Below are 12,349 nucleotides of genomic sequence, written 5' to 3'. Positions count from 1 at the left end.
CGATATGTACGTTCCTGCGAAGGGCAGTGCTGTCCCAAACAGTGAGGAAAAGTGGCTGATGAGCCCCTTAACCGCGAGCCTCAACAGCTGTGTGTGACACCAGAGAGCAGCCCCACGAGCAAAATGCTTCAAACAACTTCACTTCCCCGTTTATTTAGAGGTGTCAACGTTATACAACAATTATTCAGGTAAATGATTGGGCTCCTCTGTCGGAAAGGGCCAATGTCTCTGAGTCAGGCTTTACCTTTTTTGTTTGGTCTTCTTTCAATATTAATGCTGTATTAGTTCTTATAAAAGTAAATACCAGAAATGTAAGGAGTGACTAATACCTGAACAAGGTCGCTGCTTGGCACTTTTCCCATTAACCTTTTTGACTCGGGTTTTATGTCGATCTAAAGTTGTTTTCTTTACCTCTTATTCACATCCTGCAATAATTTGATCTGATCAAAAGGAAGGCAAGTGCTATGTGTTTTTAATCATAATAACACTATTGTAATAGTTTCTCTGAGGACTCTAGCGTCTGCAGATGTCATTTTAATTGGAAAGGTAATCTTTCTTGTAGCTTTTAGCATGTTTTGTCCCAGCTTAACAAAAACGCTAGAGCCGCAGAGATAATACGCAAACAGCTTCTCCAAACTGCAGGCAAAAAGTCTTTTGTTGGTAATCTTAAAGAGGGATGAGGACGGCTTTAGTGAACACTGGTTAGAATATATGTCTGTAAGTCCAAGAAACCAACTGCATTATCAACAAGTTATGTTCATTCTTGATGATCATGGATAATATGAAGAGTTCATTAAAGTACAGCTCATGTAAAACGCTTTCAAGGTACTTCATCAATGTGTAAAGCTATACAGAGATACATTTGTTATTTTTAACACGGTCGCATCAACCAGTAAACAGTGGAGAGTTCTGACGTGCTACGCTTTTCAAGATGGTCAGAGGCTGCGACACTTTGGACTTATACAAAGGAGGGATTGTGAAACTAGAGGAAGCCCAGAGGGGAGATGTGTTATGCTGTGAAAGAAAGAGGACATGAAGCCCATTGGGGTTCGAGAAAGGATGCAGATGTTTTACGAAAGCAGATGATGCGCTGTGGCAAAACCCTTAAAGCAAAAGACAACAGCGGCATTATCTGTTCAGTGTTCACTGTTTGTAATTCTAAAGGCATTCTGTGATGGATAGAACACCACCTCGCTCTTGTTTGGACAAATCAATCGCATTATACAAGCGCTGCTGCTTTGCCTGCACCTATCTGCATCAAAGGCTCTCCCACCAGCGTAATAGGCCGTTTCATGCTGTATATTGTTGCCAGTGTTTTGCTCACTCTGCTGCACCTTTAACCACGGTGCCCCTTTTCAGATCTGTTGTATCACAGCACGTGTGCGCACTCTCATCTCTGGCTAAAATGGTGGGTGTTTTTGGTCTGACTAAAGTTTTTTTCTCCCATTTCCCTTCCTTTTCAGTGTGATCGAGACGCTGGGAGGGAAACAGCTGGTGATGAATCATATGCACCACGAGGACCAGCTTGTTCGGTACAATGCACTGTTGGCTGTGCAGAAGCTCATGGTCCACAACTGGTAAGAGCCACGCAGGAAACGTCTGATTGAAACAAATGAGCAGGGAATGGGGAATTTCAGACGACACACTGTATAAGAATCCTATAAGCAGCAGTATTACATTTGATAATTAATTCAAAAATAATATAAATGACAATTAAATGTTTGTTTAAAGCCTGTTACATAATACAGTACCACAAACATTTCAGTGGCATTCCCTAAACAACACTTACATCCACTTTCCTGTTTGCAATTATAAGTAAAAAGGACCGTTTGGATATTATCACATTTACATGGTAACTGATAGTGTTTATTCATGGGGTCAACTGTTAGATCTCTATGCAGGTAGTGAACTAGAGCTTCAGCAGCATTTGCCCAATTCGTCCATCCTCACCCAGGTCGGAAAAGACACGGGAAGTGACATCACCAACAGCTGTTTCATGAAAAACTACATTACCCACATAGTATTGGACTACAAAAAATATTCCTACTACTGGCCATGGACTATAATGACTCAAACATGAAACACGATAATGATTTGAAGCCACACAGAAAACAGACAATGACAAAAAGCTGTTTCAGATTTACCTTCCACACCTACAGCTTCATCACAAAAATTAAAAAAATGCTCTTGTCAAATATGCCACCAGGTCGCTGTGCTAAAGTAGCTATGATAGTTAGCACACAGGTTCCTTTCCCTAACTCCTTCCTAACTGACTGCACTATTCGGAGGCTTCTTATCATGGCGGATGCTGACACACGTCCAGTTTGGCGTAAGACCTCTTACCATTTAGTGCTTTTGGATTCAGCCTGTGCACTGGTCTTATATACACAGCTGTAGGTGATGGCCCATTATGCTAAACCTATGGCAGACTGTACTGCCAGATAATGGTATACCCCCCTTTGAGGCATTCCCCTTTTACTCTAAGAGGGAAAAGTTGTTGGCTCTCAAACGTTTGAGGTATTTAGCACAGCACTGTGAGTGGCCTTAGCCCACCCCCCTATTCAGAGAGGGCTTCTCCACTTTATCATAGATGGCCTATTTCCTCACCTCCCTGTCCACTATATGGATGTCCTGGTCTTGAAAGCCGTGTTGATGTTTCTACTGATGTATATAAAACACTGCAGAATCCTGCCCAGAGGAGCTAGGGCTTCGATGTTGATACATGTGCTTGTATAGAAGCTGCTTGGTATCCCATATAAGTCTCTACACCCCACTGGACTCTATACACAACATCACTGTGACGGCGTTTTGGAGAGTGAACCCACCACTGTTGGAGTGCAGACATAGGCTTAAAATATACTGGGATTCGATGCTTCGAGAGGACCCTTCTTAAGTTGTCTGACACCCCGTAAACATATGAGATAACCACATGCTTCCTTCTTATTTTATTGTCCGGTTTCTGTTTCCTGTCCTTAGTTTTGTTTACTTTTGGTTTTGGTGAAGGCCCTCTATGGGTAACCACAACGTTTCAGACAGTGTTCAATGTGCATATGTTCCTTTTGCCTTCCTTTGCAAATTACCCCCAGTTTTTGTTCCTACTGTACCAAATATGGGGGAATAAAAGTTACTTAATTAGAACTAAATGAATAAAATATTACAAATTTCAATATATTTATAGATATAATCATTTTTTTATGTACAGAATACCGGTCTGTAGTATTTATTCATCCTCCTTTGGGTAAAAATCAATCCGGCATAACATTAAGACTGTACTGACGAGTGAAGGGAATCCACTGTTAGTTGGAAGGACGTATATGGGTTTTTAAGTTTGTAGCTAAGAGCAGGATTTTAATTTGTACTATTGAAGTGGAGTAAATAATAAATAAAACAGCAACACTCAAGTCCCGCTGTGGAGTTATTACGAGAGCTTTACAGAGTGAAAAGGAACTGCAGCTCGAAAGCACATTTAAAAAAGATAACAAGGAGTATTTTTTTACATTCATGCTGAGTCTCTCTTCCTCATTTCCTCGTTTCCCTTTGTTCGTCGAGGTTTGAGTGTCCAATCAACCCGTGGTGTGCGTTAAAAGAGAGGACTGTGGATCTACCTCCCTCAAAAGTCATACGGGCAGAAATCCACATTCACAAACTTGCCAGTGATGCCAAACGTGCTCTTAAATGATCACCTTGGCACCGACAAAACTATTTCTGTGATGGATTATCATAATGAAGCATAGCAGCAGCCTCTCCATTGACACAAGCTAACAAGATTTTTTTTTTTTTTTGAGGCATTTCATTGATAATCACAATTAATGAAATAAATGCTTGAATTTGATTTTAATTATTGGGTTGAAATGTGGCTCAGTGTGGCTTTAAATACACCACTCAAACAATAAGCCTCTTTGCTTCTCAATGAATTCCTATTAATCTTACACAAATTAGATACAAAGATTTGTGATTTTTATGCATAACACACCATTATATTTGGTCTGAGCTCTTGCTCCAAGCCACAGTCCAAAAATCCCCAGTAATGATCCTCATGTTCTAATGTGTGTTTGAAGTTTAGCCTAATGATGTCCACCAGGGCCTGCTTTCATGCCCGTCTTGTTTTCCGTCTTGAATCTTTCCTCCTCCGGGTGATGGAAAATAGTTTGTAGCCCGATATTCGACGGTTGTGTGTTTGTGTGTTTGCAAGGACAGTCTGTGCAGCCGGTTCTCAAAGCTGATTAGCCGGTGTACCGTTTTTCAGTGGGATTTTCCATGTTCCCTTCTCTTTCTCGTGTCGCTTGCAAACTCGACTAATGCCGCGAATTGTTTGCCTTTTATGTCTACTTTGCCACGCATTTACTTAATTAGGCGCTCGCTGTGCCCTCGAAATGTATTCAACAGCCAGCAGCAGCCTCGGGCAAAACACCACTCCGTGTAGATTCATCGATGGGGAAAGGCTTCTTTTCAGATGTCCTGGATTGATTTTGTTATCAGGGTAAATCTGTAGTCGACTGTGTGTAAACAAGAAGACTTAAAAAAAAAAACAATGACAGAGGGAGTGTGTGCATTTTAAATCGGTACCAACTATTTCCTAACTTTCACAAATCATTTCTAATTTCGCAATTCTTCACAGAGATCTGTTTATGACTTTATATTGTTACATTAATGTAAAAACAATAAGCCTGTGAGTTCACAATCCGTAAAAAGGCTTTACAATCAGATGCCTTTTCACAAATGTCTGCTTTTACAATATACTGAAAAATCAAGTTTGTATTAAAGGAATAGGCCACCGTTATTACTGAGATATGTTCTTTACCTTAGCTTAGACGAGTTAATGCGTAACTGTCTGGTTTTTGTTCGTGCGCTCAGTCACACACATGTTGTTAGCATCTAGCTTCTCCCAGCAAAGCTATAGCTCCAAACTGGGGTGAAGTTAGAAGCTACCAAGCTGTTCCACGTTTCCCCTATTTAAATACAGTTGCGTGAGCCTTTACTGATCCCAGTCCAGTTACACAAAATCAAACATGCCGACTTTCTAATTGGATAAAAAGCTGGCACTATATTGTAAGGTGTAATAACATAGGAGCACCTCGACATCCGCGCAATGCTATATCACTTTATTGCACAGGCTGTCTGCTGTGTGTGTCAGCTGTGTGTCACCTCTGTTCTCTGGCCTCATGGTGAGGTATCAGGGCTCTCTCAGACCTTCCACCAGAGCCTCAGTTAGCGGGGATTGTGTGTCCCCGAAAGTTTAGAAAATCTTTTGGACAGTCCAGCTTCTCCTTCAGAGGGGCTACACTGTGGAACTCTCTCCCCACTGCTCTGAAACTGCAGACTAACGTTAACACCTTTACCAGAGAGCTCAAACAGTGGCTGTAATCGGGCCAAAGTTGTTCCCATGTGTAAAAAGTGCGTTATCTTGTTTAATAATCTGTTTTATTGTAACCTTGTTTAATGTGTTTTATCTTTAAAACCTAAAAGCCCCCTTTGGACAGGTGTTGAAAATTAGCACACTTTAAACAATGCATCTGGTCCGTCCAATGTAATTGCTATGTCCATATTAAATAAATAAATGAACGAAGTGCAAAGGTATTATTACACCTTACATATATAGTACCCCTAGACTAGACTTGGATCATGTAAAGGCTCACATAACTGTATTTAAATAGGGAAAACGTGGAATAGCTTGGGAGCTTCTAATTTCATCCCAGTTTGGGGCTATACCTGTGCTGGGAGAGGCTAAATGTTAACATTTGTTTGACTGAGCGCACGCGTAAAGACCAGACAGTTACGCATCAATTCGTCTAAGCTCAGGTAAGACCATGGGCCAGATCTTGTGACTGGCGCAGTCCGTGCGCAACTCTAAACGCAACGTGGTTGCGTTTAGGTTTTAGGTTTTGCGCTAAAGGCTGCGCCACTAGGGAGAGGGTGTTACTTAAGAAAAAGAGGCCGACTGAGGCGTGGTTCATTACAAGCAGCACAATTGAAAACAAAAGCGAAATTGCCTTGAAAAGTCTTAGTTTAGTTTTTTAGTTTAGTTTATTTGTTCATTTGAGCAGTTAAAATTCTGCTCAAAAGGAGTGGGCCGAAGCAAAAGCTTATAGACGCCCACCCCGAAATCATTTGAGCGTAGGTTACGCACGGGCTTACTTTGATACTGTAGATCAACGCGCACACCCCTAACACCAAAACAACAACAGTTTTCCATAAATAAACCACACATGCCTTCAAGTGCAACAACACCGGGTCTAATCTGTGTTCTCGATGCTCTAAATGTTGTTATTAAAATTCCAGATGGAAGGCAGTGGCCATAGTGATCCAGTTGCCAGTTATTAATTATTATGAAAGGGACTGCTTATACATGATTTAACAAAGACAGGAGGACACATCTGGACTCAAGCACAGGCTTATTACTGATGTGGAGTGTAATTATATGTTTCCAGGCTGTTCCCAAGCTGCATAAGCTCCTGTAACTCGTCTGCATTTAGCTGTAATTCAAAAACTTCCCACATAACTCATAATGACTAACTCTCTGTAAGCTGAAAGTACCTTGGCACCAGGGCTCACGTTGTACAGTCTGTGAAAAGGTATTATAAAGTTATTTAGGAGCTCTCAAGTAATATTGTTTAGTAGTTAAAATGGACTCTACAGTTTTAGTTCAGTTTCTGAGCTGCTCACCGTGTTGAAAAGACGGCGATGTGTTTTTCTTGCTATGACGCTGAAGTGAAACCTCCTCCAGGTGTCCTAAGTGGGTCTGCAATACACTGTAATTTTACCTCAATAGGAGCATTGTACAAATATTACAGCATGAACCTCAAATAGACCTAGGAGCACTGCATCTTTTTAAATCCATAATTCATAATACACAAAAGACAAAAGAAAAACTCACCAGCCAAACTATAAAGGAAATGGCATTGACACATCACACTCATTGTCTTCTATCTCATGCTTTACAAACGTTACCTGCTACCCCCCCGCCCCCCCCTTGTCATATCTCTCTGATGTGTTGCATTCGGCTGATGTACGGTTTGTAATGTTAAGAGGAAATGAAATCTGGACGTGGACACTTTTTCAGCCTGTGTCAGCCCTGTTATTGTGTGGTGGTTGCTTTTACCTCCATTATATTCAAAGGTTGTTGCATCCTGTTGAAGTGTTCGCCGCCTCCACTGGTTTCATTACAGAGAAAAGAACATTATAGAAAAAACTCTGGTGGGTGCAACAAAATGTGATCACAAGCTCCATGATGTAGCCTTGAGATGTTTGTTGGTACCGAAGGCCATCTTATAGGAAGGTTTATCATTGGACAGTTTTCATGGGACATTCATGAGATTAAAACTCATGGAAGCACTTTCTTAGAAAGGCTAGAGGGTTCTTCACTGTCTGAAGCACAGTTTATTTAAAGTTCAACATTAGGCATTATTGTATTCTCATCAAAACAAACTGACCCGGAAATATAATAAGCAAGCTGAGGAGTGGATTTGTATAAGCCCATCTAATAAAATGATTAATAAAAATGAGTTAAAATTCACACGCTGGTGTTAGCTAAGTGTTATTAGCTGCTGTCATTTAGACTCACCAAGCATTATTATTCATTGTATCTTTTCTTGTGTTGTTAAAGCAACAGGCCACCGTTTTTACATACTGAGATATGTTCTTGTTCTATGCTCTACCTGAGCTTAGACAAGTTGATACGTACCTGTTTGGTCTTTGTGCGTGCCCGTGGAAGACCGTGGTAGCTTCCAACTTCACCCGCGTTTTGAGCTTTAGCAATGCATTGGGAGAGGCCAAATGCTAACAACATCTTTGGTCGTTTTGCGTGACTGAGGGCACACGCAAAGACCAGACAGGTACGCATCAATTCGTCTAAGCTCAGGTAAGAACATATCTCAGTATGTAACAATGGTGGCCTGTTCCTTTAAGCATTTAAAATACTGCTAGCAGTTATGTTGCAATTACATTTACATTGGGCCGCCATTGTTACGACCTCCAAGTGATGGTTAAGAAATGTATCTATTGGTGTAGAGTTTGAAACTATCTCTAAGGTTCAGTGCAAGTGTGAGTTTCTTTCAAGCCTGTGTGTAGTTTTGTAGTTAATTCTCCTCAGAGAAGGAAGGGAGTCTCTACTCCACAGTTGCCCTTGGGGTAGACTGACAGAAATGCGGCTGCACACATCTGCGGCAACCTGTTATTCCCTCATGGTCTCCCATCCAGTTACTGACTAGGCCTGAAAATCTTACAGGACTTCACATGGCAGGATGGCCTCAGATAACAGTCTACTATGCTCCTTTACATACTTTGTCAGCCCCAGAAGTTTCCAAATAGGATCCATATTCCATATTATATTGGATGGCAAAATTGATATGACAAATGAGCTCTACTTCTTTGGAACTTGAATGCTGCGTTCCATTTGTCCCGGGGTCAGAACTCAGGCCTGTGAGAAAGCCATTTTTTCCGAGTTACTGTGTCAGTGGTCAAGTTGGAAAGTTTCCGGTCAGCGAGACAGAAAATGCACAAAATGCACAAAATTTCTCTTTCATAGAACATTTGACTATGGCTTCATCAAATGCAAAGTGCCAATTACTATTCACGACTGTTGATCCAACCCTCTTTCTATCTTTTCTGACCTTTTTTAAAATAAACTGCTTTTCATCAACAGTGTTAAATCTCTTCTCAAAATCTCTCTATTTGACAAGTGCAGATGCTCCGAGTTCAATTTTATGATAAAAAGTCATTAGTCTGTGCCATTCACCATTTCACAGTCAAAAAACTTTTTCAAAATTCTTCAGCAAAAATCTTAAAATTCACAAAGTGCCCAGCTTTTCACACTCACCTGTTCAAAGTCGCTAAGTGCTCATAATTTCCTCTAAGTTGAAGAACACTGGAACATTTGCAATAGCATTCTAGTCTGCCATACCTGGTTGCACTTAACTATTTTTATATGAAGTAAATGCTAGCAATATTTACTGGCAAGTGATTATTTCTATACTGGGTTAGGTTTAGGGCTAGTGTTAGCATTTGTCATACTACCACTGTGTCATCTCCGTTATTACTATTTTATTACACTTTTAAGTACCATACTGATCCCATCTTATTACTGTATGTTATTATACTTACTCCAGTGCTACCTTTCATTCTCATTCTTCTATACAACAATCTAATTAGTATATAGTCTGCCTTCCCAGCAATTACGAGTTCCTGCTGGTTTACTCGGCCCCCGGGACCAAAAACTTGTTATTCTCTCCATGGCTATTACAACACAAGTGTTTCATTCCCACCCCATTTGTTCATTATGAGTCGCTCTTCCCACCGTGCACCGGCTTGGGGAAAGGCATGATCACACAGTGCACCTCTTATACAAAAAGAAACATAAATTCACAATAATAAGATTTAAAAAAAGCCATATTGGATCTATTTTTTTTTGAGGGAACAGGAAATGTCCAGGTAGCACGTCCCCTGTGTGAACCGCCTGCTATAATTTAATATTGAGAAGATTGCGTTTTGTGGAAGCTCACGCTGAGAGCAATAGCGGGTACAGACGAAGTGTTATTTGACATATCGGGAAGCTGTGGTTTTATTTTTCCACTATTTCTAGATTTCAGCTAATGGCATTGCTACTCTCCTTTGGTCAAGTGCACATCTTTGTCTGCAAGTTTAATCAAAAACTGTAGTTTAGTTTTTGAGGAAATTGTATCCAGGAAACTGCCAATTCTCTAATCAGTGCTTACTATGGATTAGCAAAGAGAAGTAATGTCACTGACTCTTTGTTTGTATTTTTTTTTTTAAATGTACAATACCAGAGTTATTATTCACATAAAAGCATGTGGAACAGTGTGTTACATGTTTTTAGTGCTCGGTCGGGCCACTAATGGATTTGTTCCACTCTTTTCCCTATTTTTGTATGTTTTTAGCTGAGTCTATCGACAATGTTTGCTCGTTCCTCTCAGCATGTAGATTTCCATGGCAGCGTTGATTTCATAACATTCGATCCCGAACTCTATTTTACCTCTGAAGCTGGAGAGTGTCCGGGCTATATGAATAATGTAGTACGGTAGGGGTACGCAAGTTTCCAAGGCAGCAAACACCACGGCAACCACACTTACAAACACTATTGTACATTATGTGGATCTAAAAGGGGCTCTGGGGGTTTTAATAAAGGACTTGACAATATTTCAGTCCTTTTGAAGTACTTTAGTCAGTGTTTAGATCACAAATTGGTTTAATTCTATTTCTCAAAATCACCTTGGGGACCAGACGGTGCTTTTAAAACTTTAGTGTCAGATTTGGCCCTTGATCCTGGCGTTGCCTCACCTTAAAAAGCCTTAAAAAAAAACTCCAAAACTCCTGTTGACTGTGATCACACACAGTTATTAGAATTGGAAAATTAGGATAATTCTAGCATTTTCGCAATTTTGCTGTGGTCAATTCCTATTCCCTAAGCCCAGCGCAAACCGAAACGCCTTGACACGCGGCAGAAGAGCTGCCTCCCTTATTTTCCATGAGAGAACGCACACCGAAGTTGCAGTGACGCGCGTTCTGGTGTGCGTTGGCCTTTATAGGAACAGGCCACTGTTTTTCCATACTGAGATATGTTCTTACCTGAGCTTAGACGAGTTGATACGTACCTGTCTGGTCTTTGTGTGTGCGCTCAGTCGCGCAAAAACACCATGTTGTTGGCATTTAGCCTCTCCTCCTCTCCTCTATGGGTCCAAAGGGGGTGAAGTTAGAAGCGACCAAGCTCTTCCACGTTTCCTCTACTTAAATATGGTTACGTGAGCAGTTACACGATCCAGGTATAGTTACACAAAATTTAGCATGTCGATTTTCTAAGTGGACAAAAAGGGGTACTATATTTGTAAGGCTTAATAACACCTTAGGAGCACTTCTTGGCCGCCTCTAACTTCACCCCATTTGGCCCCATAGAGGAGCGGAGGAGAGGCTAAATGCTAACAACATCTTTGCTCTTTTTGCGTGACTGAGCGCACATGTAAAGACCAGACAGTTACTCATCAACTCGTCTAAGCTCAGGTAGGAACATATCGCAGTATGTAAAAACGTTTTGTTGAATACTATTACAGTATATAATGTATGGGTAACCCTTACTGTATACAAACGCTGCATCTTATTTGCAATACATTTGTAGTGCAGCCTTACTTTTGTCCATGAATGTCAAATTAGTCTGAAAGAGCAATCTGCAGTCTCCTCTCACTGCTTTAGGGATTCATCCTATTTATCAAAGGTTGAGATAATTAACATTTTAATAGCCCAATTTCCTCCATTTTTCTGTGACCTTAAATCCCTAAATCCAGGCAAAAATGGCACCTCTCTGCCACTCTGAGCTGTACATGTAGAAAAAGACATTTTTAGCCTCGTGCTTCTCTCCTAATGTGTTTTCGACATGTTCCTGTCACGTTTTTTCATGTAATACCCAGGCTTGTATGTGGGTCTCAAGAAGTGTTTGGAATAAAAATAAATTAAAAAAAGGATGATTCTGAGTCAAAATTATATGAAATAAAAAGTGTAGAAGAACGTTTGGTATGGAAAATTGACTTTCTATTGAGTTAAATCATGTTTTGATGTGATATTTTCATCAAAAACATATGTCACCCAATCATAATGAGTGCCATAATATTAGTCATTATTCAAGACAGTTCATTTTTCTGATATCACTTTTCTTCCTGCAATTGAGCCGCCCTACCTGTCACTAACTGCTGGCTTCTGGCCCCTATGTGACAGAGAGAGACATTGCACAGTCTGGAAAGCTCATTTCTAAACTCATCTGTTGTTTTCTGTCTTTCTCCAGGGAGTACTTGGGTCGCCAGCTCCAGTCCACAGATCAACAGCAGGCTCCCGCTGTGGCCGCTAGAAGTTAAAGCATCGTTTTCCGTCCGTGATAATGTCATATTTATGTGAGCGAATGTGTGTTGTGTACAATAGTGTCTGCTATTTCAGAATCATGTTTACAATATGGTGTAGTCATTCCTTTTACATCTTCACTGCGATCCTCCCTTGATGTAATTTTAATTTTGGTGTTGTACCTTATTCGCTAAAGCGTGTGGTGACGTTGAGTCGCACTTTAAGTATGTGATATGTAAAAAATTGAAGAAATATTTAACGGTGGAACATTTGTGAACTGATAATAAAGATGGTCTAGTGTCAGCTTTGTGGCATTTATTTCAATTGTCAGAATGGTAAGTCACAGAAAAGGCTATTTTGTTCTATCGGTTCATCGTTTATCCATATGGACTGGTTCATTTATCGATATTTTACTTGAGTAGTATTTTTGTTGAGGTAAAAATTTACTCCACAGCATAAAACATGAAAGGTAAATCTACTTTATGCCCCACTATTTCTAAAAAGGCTGCAA

At 40.4% G+C, this 12,349-nt stretch overlaps 1 protein-coding gene across 2 annotated transcripts in view; it reads left to right on the top strand.

Moving 5' to 3' along the window:
- The window catches only part of atp6v1h (ATPase H+ transporting V1 subunit H), a 28,015-nt gene extending 15,880 nt beyond the window's left edge, over positions 1–12,135 (top strand). For both annotated transcript variants that reach the window (XM_079569803.1, XM_079569802.1), the window contains 2 exons: positions 1,464–1,577; positions 11,786–12,135. In XM_079569803.1, coding sequence (XP_079425929.1) covers positions 1,464–1,577; positions 11,786–11,855 — 184 coding nt within the window. In that variant the 3' untranslated portion in view covers positions 11,856–12,135. The remainder of the gene's footprint in view (positions 1–1,463; positions 1,578–11,785) is intronic.
- Positions 12,136–12,349: the final 214 nt, after the last annotated feature.

Source organism: Gobius niger (assembly GCF_951799975.1).
Source record: "Gobius niger genome assembly, chromosome: 13".
Classification (NCBI taxonomy): Eukaryota; Metazoa; Chordata; class Actinopteri; order Gobiiformes; family Gobiidae; genus Gobius; species Gobius niger.
The sequence above is the reverse complement of the archived record's forward strand: the minus strand, read 5'-3'. Positions and strand labels throughout refer to the sequence as shown.